This window comes from Barbus barbus, assembly GCF_936440315.1.
Source record: "Barbus barbus genome assembly, chromosome: 18".
Classification (NCBI taxonomy): Eukaryota; Metazoa; Chordata; class Actinopteri; order Cypriniformes; family Cyprinidae; genus Barbus; species Barbus barbus.
In genome coordinates this window covers 11,081,113-11,093,351 of record NC_136746.1, presented here as the reverse complement: position 1 = coordinate 11,093,351, position 12,239 = coordinate 11,081,113, and the positions used below count along the sequence as shown (strand labels likewise).

General features: G+C 34.7%; 1 protein-coding gene across 1 annotated transcript; it reads right to left on the bottom strand.

Annotated features, from left to right (window-relative positions):
• Positions 1 to 206: 206 nt before the first annotated feature.
• Positions 207 to 8,867, bottom strand: LOC306884296 (uncharacterized protein). The gene is made up of 17 exons (XM_079440038.1): positions 8,030 to 8,867; positions 7,592 to 7,936; positions 7,141 to 7,500; positions 5,763 to 5,864; positions 5,528 to 5,623; positions 5,313 to 5,414; positions 5,010 to 5,096; positions 4,746 to 4,907; positions 3,593 to 3,676; positions 3,364 to 3,501; positions 1,912 to 2,004; positions 1,641 to 1,724; positions 1,320 to 1,412; positions 1,115 to 1,213; positions 1,012 to 1,030; positions 783 to 837; positions 207 to 567 (listed from the first exon to the last, which is right to left on the bottom strand). Exons 1-17 carry the CDS (start codon positions 8,094 to 8,096, stop codon positions 445 to 447), a joined length of 2,109 nt encoding a protein of 702 aa, XP_079296164.1. The 5' UTR covers positions 8,097 to 8,867; the 3' UTR covers positions 207 to 444.
• Positions 8,868 to 12,239: the final 3,372 nt, after the last annotated feature.

Below are 12,239 nucleotides of genomic sequence, written 5' to 3'. Positions count from 1 at the left end.
ATTGGTTTTGGGTTTCTTTTTTAGCTGGAGTAGCATATCAGGAGGTAGGGCAGACTAATACATCTTTATTATTGATACATTTTGCATGTTTCCAGAAATTTTTTTTTGTAAATGCTATTGAATTGTCTATGTGAATCTACATGTGAAACATATTTTAAAGAAAACCATGCAGTCAGGTTATAATAAACAACAACAGTCAAGTTATTGTTTATAGTATTGTTTATTAAAAGTGGGAACAGAAAAATTAAGAATATAAGCAGGTTTTTTTTTTACAATATACAATTTTATATTTAAAATCATTAGCATTATCAAGTATGAAAAGCATTGAAACATTTTATTGTACAATAAATTGCATTTAATTGTACAATAATTCTTGAATTTTCAATTAAAATCAATTAAATTAAGTTAGAGGGTAACATTAGCTCATCATACATGGTAAGATGTTTAAGACATTTTAAACCTCCTAAGTTCTCTCTCTTCCAGGAATGGCGCTGCCTCTGGCTGACATCTTTGGATCTCAGAAAGACAAATCTCTGACAAATTATCTGATTCAGCAATAGCTCCTTGCTGTAATTTTAAACACACACTGTTATTTTAGGATTTATAGGATAAAGGCTGGGAGCAATATACAATACGTTTTCCACTGACAATTTTTCACTAGTGTATTCTGGCATCAGAACCAAATATGAGTTATAAGTCATTATACAGCATTGTAACAATGCAACAAAATGTAGGAATTAAACCCATTTTAGACATTTACTCAGCCTCTAAAATAAAGTTACCTGTGATATGAACTGTGCCACAAAGTCCCTTAGTGCATACAGCTCCTTCTGTACACTGAGAGACAATTAATTAAAACAGTAAAGCAATTAAGCAATACACAAGACATAAATCAATACAATGAAATAGTATGGTAAATGGATTATCTACAAAACAATATCATTACTGGGTTATCATATACTGTTGACTTCAAAATGTGTAGTTAAAAATTGGAAAAAGAAGTAAACTTACTCTCTCCATGCCATTAGCCCTGTAATTCATGTATGAAGACATGACAGTTAATATCAATAATGACTCACATACATGAGAAGCATAATGTACCACAGAAACTCACAGTATTCAAGGATCTGTAAAATCAGCCACACACCAGCCATAATGCTTTCAAACGGCAGCACTAATACACGCAGATCGTCCACTGTTCTCTCCCCCTTGTCTTATAAACAGAAGAGAAGATAGAAGAGAAAAAATAAATAAATAATAAATAAATAAAATAATGACCTCTCCCAATTAGACATTTTTTGTTTGGCATTGACACCTACACACTTGCAGTATTAATTCTGTTGCAAGAGAAACAGAGTTGATCACTGGCAGACCTGCTGCCCCAAACATGAACAAAGTATTGTACACGGCATCTGCAAAACAAATAGATATGGTATATATATATAAATAACATTAGATTTTTGACAAATAAACAAATTAAATAAATACATAAATAGGTTTTGAAGCATCATATACATCCATATTTAGCTCTATTAGGCCTATATTAAAACTATTATAAATTCTTTTGGCATAAAAACAATTTTTTTTTTTTTTAATTGACTTTCTTTACTCATTTTCTGACTTTCATTATATTTTGTTACCAGGAACTCTTCTGGAAAATCGCTCTGAAACAGTTGCAGTCAAGACATGGAGAAGAACTGTGACGAAAATCCATCCAAAACGCTCTGTGATCAATGACACATTTAAATACTCAGGTTAGAATGCCTGGTAACCCATACTATACCAGCAAAACCATAAGTAAGTGAAGGCTGAAAAAAAAATCAGTTACATAAATGTTATAGCATGCCAACCACTTTTTTCTTTGAGAATAAACGGTGCGACTGAGTTTGCTGACATTTGATACCAGCTTACCATTAGTATACTCCAGAATCTTGTTAAGGTAATATAAAATAAATGCACTGTGCCCGATGAGTGCAAAAAGCATAATGTTTGCCCAAACTAAATCTGGGAAAAAGATAGAGAGAAATCATTAAAACAGCCAAAATGTTATTATAAAAAATAATAACATTAAACTGTTTAACACACATAGAGTGAAACAAAGAGAAACTCAGTAAAACTGTTCTCAGTAAACACACTGTGAAAGGCTTTAATGTCTCCCAATCAACTTCTTTAAAAATGTTTTTTGGAGTATTGTTGTATTATTGTAATTCTCTTTTTGTCCTGGTCTTCTTTCTGATTTAATAACAAAGTTCCCTCATTACCTACAGGGAAGATGACAGATAAACTGTTCCAAGTTCATTCCATATGTTCATTCATGTTATACTACGAATATCAAATATTCTTCCATAATACTGCCCTCTTGTGCGTATATTGTTACTGTGCATGTTGTGATACAGGTGGGCGTGTTCTTATTCATTGGAGGCGGCTATTGGTCCACTCTATCGCCTGTCCCCGTTATAAGGAACGCCCAAAACCTTGGCCATCTGTACCATTTCACTTCGCATTTGTTTGTTAACTCATTGCCTTTTTGCTAATGTATTCATCGATTCGTTTGTTTCTTGTAGCGTTTCGTATCAGAGAGATTGGTGAATTATTGTGTTTTGGAGTCTGATTGTATCTGTGTCTTGGTATTTCTGATTTGCTGTTCTCCGTTTACCTGACCTTTGCCTGTTCGACTCGGATTCTAATTTTCTGTTACGAGCCATTATAATATATTGTACATTGCCTACCTTTTGTATAGAACTTGCTTTAGAGGGAAGTAGACGCCACTTTGTTTTTTGTACATCTTTTCACTTTGTTTATACTTAGAGAGTTAAAGAAGTTTTAATTGTATTTTGTTGTCATCTTTTATCACAGTGAAAGTAGGGAAAGTTTATGTATATCACATTTCATACACAATGGTTATTCAAAGTGCTTTACATAAACGGTGTTGTAGCCATTTAAGAAAATGTATTTTTGTTTTATATTTACGGTTAAATATTATTTGTGTGTGTTTTGTTTGAGTTTAATCTGTTAATTATGAAATAATTTTTGTTTGTAGAAAATCCCTTTTTGATCTGAGTGGTCTGTTAGGTTTATATTCAGTGAGCATATCTACAATGTATTTAGGTCCGAGGCCACTGAGTGACTTATAAACGAGTAAAGTACTTTAAAATCAATCCTAAATATAACTGGAAGCCAGTGTAAGGACCTGAGGACTGGTCTGATATGCTCAGATTTTTTGGTTCATCTCTATAGTGATCCTCATTCTCCCACTTTCACTCCTCATCTTTCTATTATGATCAACTCCTAGAAGTTGTAACAAAACATTCTAATGTGACGTACAGTATAACACAATAAAATGGCATTTGTTAGTGTACTTACAGCATCTCCATATAAGTGTATGAAGCTGATGTTTGTGAAGTTTTGAACAAAGGTAATGTCGAATTGCTGGAATTGGAAGAACTATGAAAGATACGACAGCAGATATTCCCCCAACGGCATATGCCATTATAATCATTGCTGAAAATGAGAAAAGACAAACATTTCAATGGACATCAGTAAATAAATACCTTAAGAGACAGAATAACTAATAGATACAATTTCTACTCACATTCATTAACACTTGATGATCTAAAGAAGAGGAGACGCATTTGAAGAAAGTTGCTTGACTGCATGAGAATGTGTCCTATAAACTCTACATGAGAGCACAGAGCAATACTAATGAAAACACATCACAATTATATATCAGAATATGTACAGTAGCCTAATGGTTAAAGATCTGGGCCCATATTCACAAAACATTTTATCTTACATTTAAATTTAGTCATTTAGCAGATGCTTTTATCCAAAGCGAATTACAAATGAGGACAATGGAAGCAATCAAACTTTTTTTTTGCGTTTTGTAAATTGTATAATAAATAAAAAGAAAACAAATAGATACAATACAAAAAGAATAGAGAAGCTAGTGTTAGTTTTCTTTAAAGAAGACAAGTAAATGAATGGAGCGCAAGTCTATAAGGGACTTTTTTTTAAAGACTAGAATTAGAATAGAGAGTGCTAGTGTTGGAGGGTCAAATAAAGATGGAAGAGATGTGTTTTTAGTCAATTCTTGAAGATGGCTAAGGACTCAGCTGCTTGGATTGAGTTTACCACTAAGAGTTCTCCTTAAATAAAAAAGTTAAGTTGTAAAGCAGTAAAAGTTTTCTCTTAAAATCTATTCACAAAGCTGCTGAGACAAACTTTTACTAAGGAATAGAGAGAAGTCTTAAGCTAAGAATAAGAATGGGGTTGACCTCATTGCTATGGATGATGTCAGCATGCTTACTATGCACACAGTGATCGTCTCTGTCAGAGATTTATTCATAGAAATATTATAGAGCATATATTATGTTGCCATATTCAAATGAAGGTTTAAAAATAAAAATGTTAATTGTCACATTCAAATTATTTTTTTTAAACGCAGGCTAAGTTTCACTAATTAAATCACTAAGTATATTTTCAGCTAATGAGGTGTTCGCACGTGTTTTTATAGGCATGCTTGGTTTTGTTCCACTTTCTTGTGTTCAGTTTTGTTGTTGTTTTTAAATAAACTATCTGCACTTTGATTCTGTAGAGGATCAACGTTCTCAACGTTAGAGCTTTAATGACCAATGAACATGATTTAAGCAGTACAAAACCAAATATGGAAAACTGACATTTTCCTTTTTGTAATTCTAAAAAATTTCTATAGCATAAAAATTGCAGTAGAATATAATTTGACATACTTGTTACAAATCTAAGGGAAAAATGTATCTCAAAAAAATGTGTGAAGCAAACTTCACTTAAAGCTCGAAGAAAAACTGCTGTTGATGACAGGAGAATAATCCCAGCACTGACAAGAACAACTTCAGACCACTGAGATGCATTCCAAAGATCATGAAGAACAGCTACAAAACAAGACGCATTATATAGTTATTACTCATATCCATAAGTCAGGCCCAGGTGGATCTCATTTTGGGGAACTAGTGTTATTAAAATAGTTTCTTAACCTGAGCAAAACGCTGTGGAAATCAGAAGATATGCAATGGGAATGCTTATGCATTCAATTATTCTATGGAAGAAATCTGGAAGATCAACTGAAAAAAAAAAAAAAAGGAATTAGAAGAATCATTAATGGTAAAATTTTCCTAACATTAATGTTGAATGTAAACCCTTTTCCAAAATATCAAACCATATTCATATATACACACTGTCAGCTTTTCAGATTTCATATTTGTGTTTATCACAATGCCTTAAAGCACTTAATACACAATTATAAAATAATAGTTATGAAATGTATTAAATGTACATACCAGAAACTATTGCGTTCCAATTAAAATATGGGGCCATGAGAAATAATAAAATGATCCTCGTCAGATTAATTGTTGCACACATTGTTACCTCAACAACAGACCCTGAACAAAGCAGTGAAAAAAACACTCAAGACATCAACAGGCTGATAAGATTTATTTATTTATTTATTTTAAATGACGATACATGCAGACTTAAGAATGTTCGAGTCACTTACCTTCAATTACACCCCACAGAACAAATGCAATAGACAAACAGATGTTGGGACAAACTGCCTGCAAATAATTTATGTACATGGGTTTTGTGCCAGTATCTGCAGAAGAACATAAACACCAATCAGATACATGGTGCCTGAGCATAAAAAAACAGCAAATAAACATCCTATTACTTTACATTTAGAATACATTAAAAATATAACTCTTAACAGCATACCTCCATAACTCCTAGCCTACCTTTTCTGCTTATATAGATTGTGACTGGAATACTTAATATAAAAGTCAACAAGAGGGAAGTAAAGCAAAGCATCAGTACGATGATGTGCAGAGCAGACATCCCTACATGAGAGACACAGAATGATTTTACTGACATTAGATTAAGCTGTTAAAAAGAACCATTTGAGACAAATTTGATTAAAAAAATGGTGTAATAAATCATTGTTTGCACAAAGCAAATACATAAATTGATTTATAAATTATATACATATCGTGAAGTGTGGCCAAGTATGGTGTCCCATACTTGGAATTCGTGCTCTGCATTTAACCCATCCAAGTGCACATACACAGCAGTGAACACACACACACACACACAGAGCAGTGGGCAGCCAATGCTGCGGCACCCGGGGAGCAGTTGGGGGTTTGGTGGCTTACTCAAGGGTCTCACCTCAATCATGGTATTGAGGGTGGAAGAGAGTGCTGGTTATTCACTCCCCCCACCTCGAACCTGTGACCTTCGAGTTACAAGTCCGACTCTCTATCCATTAGGCCACGACTGCCCCATTGAAGAATATCTACACTATGGCTCAAAAGTTTGTGGCCAGTAAGATTTTTTTTTTTAAATGTTTTTGAAGTATCTTCTGCTCACCAAGACTGTATTTATACATTAAAGGTTACAGAATGCACTAGAAACAGTAATATTGCGAAATATTCTTAAAGTATTGGCTTGCTGTTGTAATATATTTCGAAATGTAATTTATTTGTGATGCAAAGCTGAATTTTCAGCATCATTACTCCAGTCTTCAGTGTCACATGATCTAAGCTGATTTGCTGCTCAAGAAACATTTATTATTAATGTTGAAAACAGTAGTATTATTAGTATTAAGATTGTTTATATACCATTATAATTATTAATATTTTGAAAATTAGCTCTTATTTATATATTTCAGATTTCATTTTAGTTTTAGTAATTTTACGTGCTTTTGTCTATTAGTCTGTGTTTTAAAAAATATAATAATATTTGGCTAAGGACTCAGCTATTAATATAAAAATAAATATAAGTAACTATTTTATTTTTAGTTAGTTGTCAATGTAACATTTTGACTTCTCATTTGTGTTTTGAGTTTTCCATCTAATACTGTATCTCTATTTTATTTTAGCTTTATTTCAATAACTGAAAAGTATTTTTATAGGTTTTTTTCAACAATAGCAACCCTGTTGGGCTCCTTAGTATTTTTGTAGAAACACAAATAACAATTATTTGTAATAAAAATAATTTAGATGTCTTTACTGTCACTTTTGATCAACTTGATGCATCCTTGCTAAATAAAAGTATTGATTTATTAGAAAAAACAAACAAACAAAAAAGTAGTTACAGTGTATATGTCGGATGACTTACCCAACCGCTGAATTTCCACAGTTGCAGAGTTGACTGATTTCTCTGTGTGGACTTCACACATGTACTGTCCCTTGTCGGCAGTCTGGACATTTTTTAGTCTTATTGAGAAGTTGCCTTTGGGGATTTCTTCTCTGAAGAACTCTGCTCTGTCTCTGTAACGCGTGTGAGACGATCCTGGAAATATCGTCCCATTTTGGAAAAGCAACACAGGGATGATGTCTGGACTTTTGTCCACCTTCTTCCATGATACCTCTTCAAAGCGTTGAGGAAGGATATGTGAGTCCACCATGCAGTTTAGAACAACATCCTCACCAACACGTGCAAATACAATTTGATCTCCTCCTGTCACAACTACACGCTCTGTTACAAACAAAAGAGAAATAATCAAACGGGAAAAAAAGTAAAGTAAAAACAGTGTTCAAAGATTATTTGCAAGGAGATAAACACTTACCCACATGTTGAATTGTAACAGAGATCTCTCCAACATCCTGGTTAGCGTAAACTACACATCTGTAGATACCAGTGTCTGCAACCGTTATATTTTCCAACAGGATTGAGAAGTTTCCTTTAAAGATCTGCTCAGAAAAAAAATGTGCTCTATCTCTGTAAGACTGATACTGAGCCTCAGGTCTGTCCTCTCCATTCTGAAACAAGTGCACTAATGCCTCTTCATCTGCCCTCTTCCATTCGACCTCCAGCTCCTCCACTGGTAATGGTGTTTCCACAGAGCAGGGCAGGGTGATGGAACCCCCCAGCTGTGCCACCAGAGGCTGAGCAGGTCCTTGAACCAAGAACCCTTAAAAACATGATTCAGATGGGATTGTTAAAGCATGTACGCAAGTCAAAAACACAATGTGAACAAGTATGAAACAAAGCATGTGATCCTCACCTTCAGATGCAAGAAGAGCTGCTGCACATATCAAGACTCTAAACATGCTCATGTTCCAGGTGCACATATCTACAGAGCTATGAACATGTCTGAATTTAATCTAGTATAAACTGACTACATTATACAAAGCACAGTTGGGTGTGAATGTAAAGCCCGGTACACACCAAACCAACTTCAAAGAACTAGCGGCGACGGTGTTGTCGCCTCGCGTGGGACAAAAAAGCTGCACGCGAACACACCGCACAGACTTCAGCCGAGTTCTGCGCATGCGCGAGAGAAGTTAGCTGTCTATATCAGCACCTATCAATAGCAAATAATCGTTATTCAAACGGAGAAACCGAAACAAAGATATACGAGATAAACGCAGATATACGAAACGTAAACAAAGCAGCGTTTGCTTATCATTTTGAATATCAGTAACGTTGATAACTTTAATTATTTTAAGCAGCTCATGTTGTTATGAAAACATTCGCATATTGGAATGCTTGGGCAATATCATGTCACATCAAAAAACAGCCTTTTGTCTGTGCCGCCTTCATCTACTCGGCCGTTTTCATCACTTTGGCTAAACTGAACATCCAATCAGAGTCTCTCTCTCACCGAAGGAACACAAACAAACTGTCGCTCGCCGTCGGGTTGGTGTTGCCAGGCTTACGTTCTACTTTCATTTTATTTGAATGTAGTTGTGCAACATGGCCTTTGACCGAGGATGCATTTATTGCCCTACAGCTATAACTCAGAAGCTGCTTTTTAATCTCTATTGCTTTGTCTCAACTACTGTTGCTTTCGTCAACGAAAATTATGACTAAATATCGTCGTCAACGAACCTTTATGACGTGACGAAAACGAGACGAGACGCAACGTAAATGCTGGTCATGTGACGATGACGATAATTAAATATATAATGCAATATTGTTGACGAATAAAAATGAGACTAAATGTGTTTTGCAAAATAAAAAAACTATGCTAAAATGTCTCTTAATTTTCGTTGACCAAAACGAGACGAAACGAAATGTTATAACGTTATTTCGTCTCGTTTAGTCGCGTTCTTATTATTTTGCAGTATTTCTGTTTCCGGTGTCTCACATCAGGGGCTGCATAAGGTTGCACTGCGCAGACGCAGGCGACGTCACTTCATCAAGCCCCACTCGCGGCATTATTTAGAAGACGACAACAAAGTGAAGTCTGACACAGAGAAAGGGACCGATGGCCGGTGTTCTGAAATATTCGGTGTCTGAGATTTTCGGTGACGCTGGGCGGAGCAAACATGAATATTCATGAGTTTCCTGTTTCGCGTTAAAGCGCTACTGAAAATATCAGCGCACTCTAGAATCATCAGAACGTTTGACGTAATGTAATTATGTTTCAGTGTCAGTGGCGATCTGCAGTGATCTTTTTCCTTTTTAGCTTTTTAAGTTTTGTTCATATGAGCACAATAGTTTGTAGATTGTATATGTTATGTTTGATTTCATGATTACAGCAATTGATTTGCCTGCCTGTCATTAGGATATGCCATTAGCATGTGTCTTTTAAAGTTTTGTTTGATAACAGATATCTAAGGTGGCATAATGATCTGTTACAATATTTAGTTTTGCTTGTTCAGCTGGTAAATAACAGATTATTTGATTACGGGGGGGGGGGGGGGGGGGGGGTGTCACCTAATAAACATTCATGTTTACTATATAAAATAGCTGTAACAAAAATATTCCTTGTGTTTTTCATAAAAACATGAATTACCACGATAGGGGTATATTCTGTTGGGTTCTTCAGAGAAGCACTTGTCTTTTTTGACAAGCAGCACAGTGTTTGACCTAAAATATATGATCAAAATCAGTTTTGATGGAATAATAGATGTATGAAACTTACATTTCACTGCTGGTTATACTCTGTATAATTGTGTATGTGACGAATAAAAATCTTGAATGAAAACATGACGAAGGATTCACATATTAAACTCACCCATTTTTTGATGTCCACAGACATAACAGGCCAATAAAAGCGCTTGTTTATGGCATCCAGGGTTTTTTAATGCCACAGTGAGCCCCTATTGGGCTGCTGTGGAGCTCTTCAAAAATTTCTTGGGCACTTTTTTTCGTGCTGACCACTTTTGCCAAAGTACCTTCTTTTTTTATATAATACAAAGCTTCATCTAAAAAGTATAAAAATCATTATAAACAACCAGTGAAGCCACTAAATCCAGGTGTACATTTTACATTACTAAAGCTGTGTTGATGTTATATAAGCTACCAACTGAGCAAACAAAAATAATCACCCCAGAATGATCACAACTGAAACTTTGTCAACACAGCAAAGATACATTTATATCAGTTATTAACAGTTTTAAAGATTGTCAAAATAAATTAGGTACATAAACAAAAATGTATGTTGGCTCAGTAAGTTGGAGTGTATCCTCAGGCACATCAACAAATTAATAGCTGTAATAATTAAACATACGACACAATCTACAAACTATTGTGCCAAAATTAACAGTAGCCTAAATACTTGCTGAACTTCACACTTTAAAGAAGCAGCAATATTTTCGAAGCAATATTTTCAGTAGCGCTTTAACGCGAAACAGGAAACTCATGAATATTCATGTTTGCGCCGCCCAGCGTCACCGAAAATCTCAGACACTGAATATTTCAGAACACCGGCCAGCCGGGGTTCGTCTTTGGGAGATGTGTGTGTACATCTAACATGTTTGGTTGGTAAAATAAATGTTGTAAATTCAAATCAGAGCGTCTTCCGTGTCTGGAATAGATGTATTTTTGAGTCTATAAGGTAACAATAATATAATAAGATAACCTTGTTTGAAATGGGTTTGGCTAAAAGAAAATTTTGGTTTCGTCTATACTAACGTTACTAGGTACTTATACTATATTGACTGGGTTAAATCTAATTGTATTACTAAAAAGAGACTAAAATACAATTTTCGTCGACTAAAACTAGACTAAATGTCATCAGTTTTCGTCGACTAAAACTAGACTAAATGTCATCAGTTTTCGTCGACTAAAACTAGACTAAATGTCATCAGTTTTCGTCGACTAAAACTAGACTAAATGTCATCAGTTTTCGTCGACTAAAACTAGACTAAATGTCATCAGTTTTCGTCGACTAAAACTAGACTAAATGTCATCAGTTTTCGTCGACTAAAACTAGACTAAATGTCATCAGTTTTCGTCGACTAAAACTAGACTAAATGTCAAGTTTTCGTCGACTAAAACTAGACTAAATGTCATCAGTTTTCGTCGACTAAAACTAGACTAAATGTCATCAGTTTTCGTCGACTAAAACTAGACTAAATGTCAAGTTTTCGTCGACTAAAACTAGACTAAATGTCATCAGTTTTCGTCGACTAAAACTAGACTAAATGTCAAGTTTTCGTCGACTAAAACTAGACTAAATGTCAAGTTTTCGTCGACTAAAACTAGACTAAATGTCATCAGTTTTCGTCGACTAAAACTAGACTAAATGTCATGTTTTCGTCGAATAAAACTAGACTAGACTAAAAAGAGTATGAACGTGACTAAAACTAATAAAAACTAAAATGACAGCTTCCCACAAAGACTAGACTAAAACTACAATTAAAACAGGCCGCCAAAAAAACACTAGTCTCAACCACTGCAATCCCCTGCAAGGCTGAGATGGATTACCTATTTGAATGATTCACATTTTCCCTGTCAGCTGTAGCCATGTCTAATAACTTCTGGGGCTCTTCATTTAAATCCAGCATAAACTCATGAAGCCATGTCTGACAGCTGGCCAAAGGCGATGCTTTGTAGTTTAAAATATCAGTATTTTTCTTACACACTCCCGCACACACACACAAACAGGCTATTGTTTCACTTCAGAAGACATTGATCTATCCTCTGGGTTTGTATGGATTACAGTTGTGATTGCTTTGTGGGTTTTGGAAGACTATTGAATGAGTGTCCACTTGCATTATATGGACTCAGAGATGGATTATTTTTCTAATAATCTTTGTTGGTATTCATCTGAAGAAAGTAAGTCATACATCTGGGAGGCTCTATTTAGGTCCCATTTCAGCAATACTACATTTTAATATTTTTTCCCTCACTAAACATTAAGATGTTTACTCTTTTCAATATAATGTCAAAAGGACAAATGCCATAAAGTAAATTGTATTTATTAATTAATCAGCAGACAGGATCACATGAAGCAATTAAAAATGTGCAAGAGACATTTGCCA

Excerpts from the sequence above, each read along its gene's own strand:
- LOC306884296 (XM_079440038.1), bottom strand. The coding sequence starts at position 8,096 with ATGTGCACCTGGAACATGAGCATGTTTAGAGTCTTGATATGTGCAGCA. Across the intron at positions 1,413-1,640 it reads ATTTTCCAGAAGAGTTCCTG|ATGCCGTGTACAATACTTTG; the intron begins GTAACAAAATAT and ends TTTGTTTTGCAG. Across the intron at positions 568-782 it reads TGGCACAGTTCATATCACAG|CAAGGAGCTATTGCTGAATC; the intron begins GTAACTTTATTT and ends TTAAAATTACAG.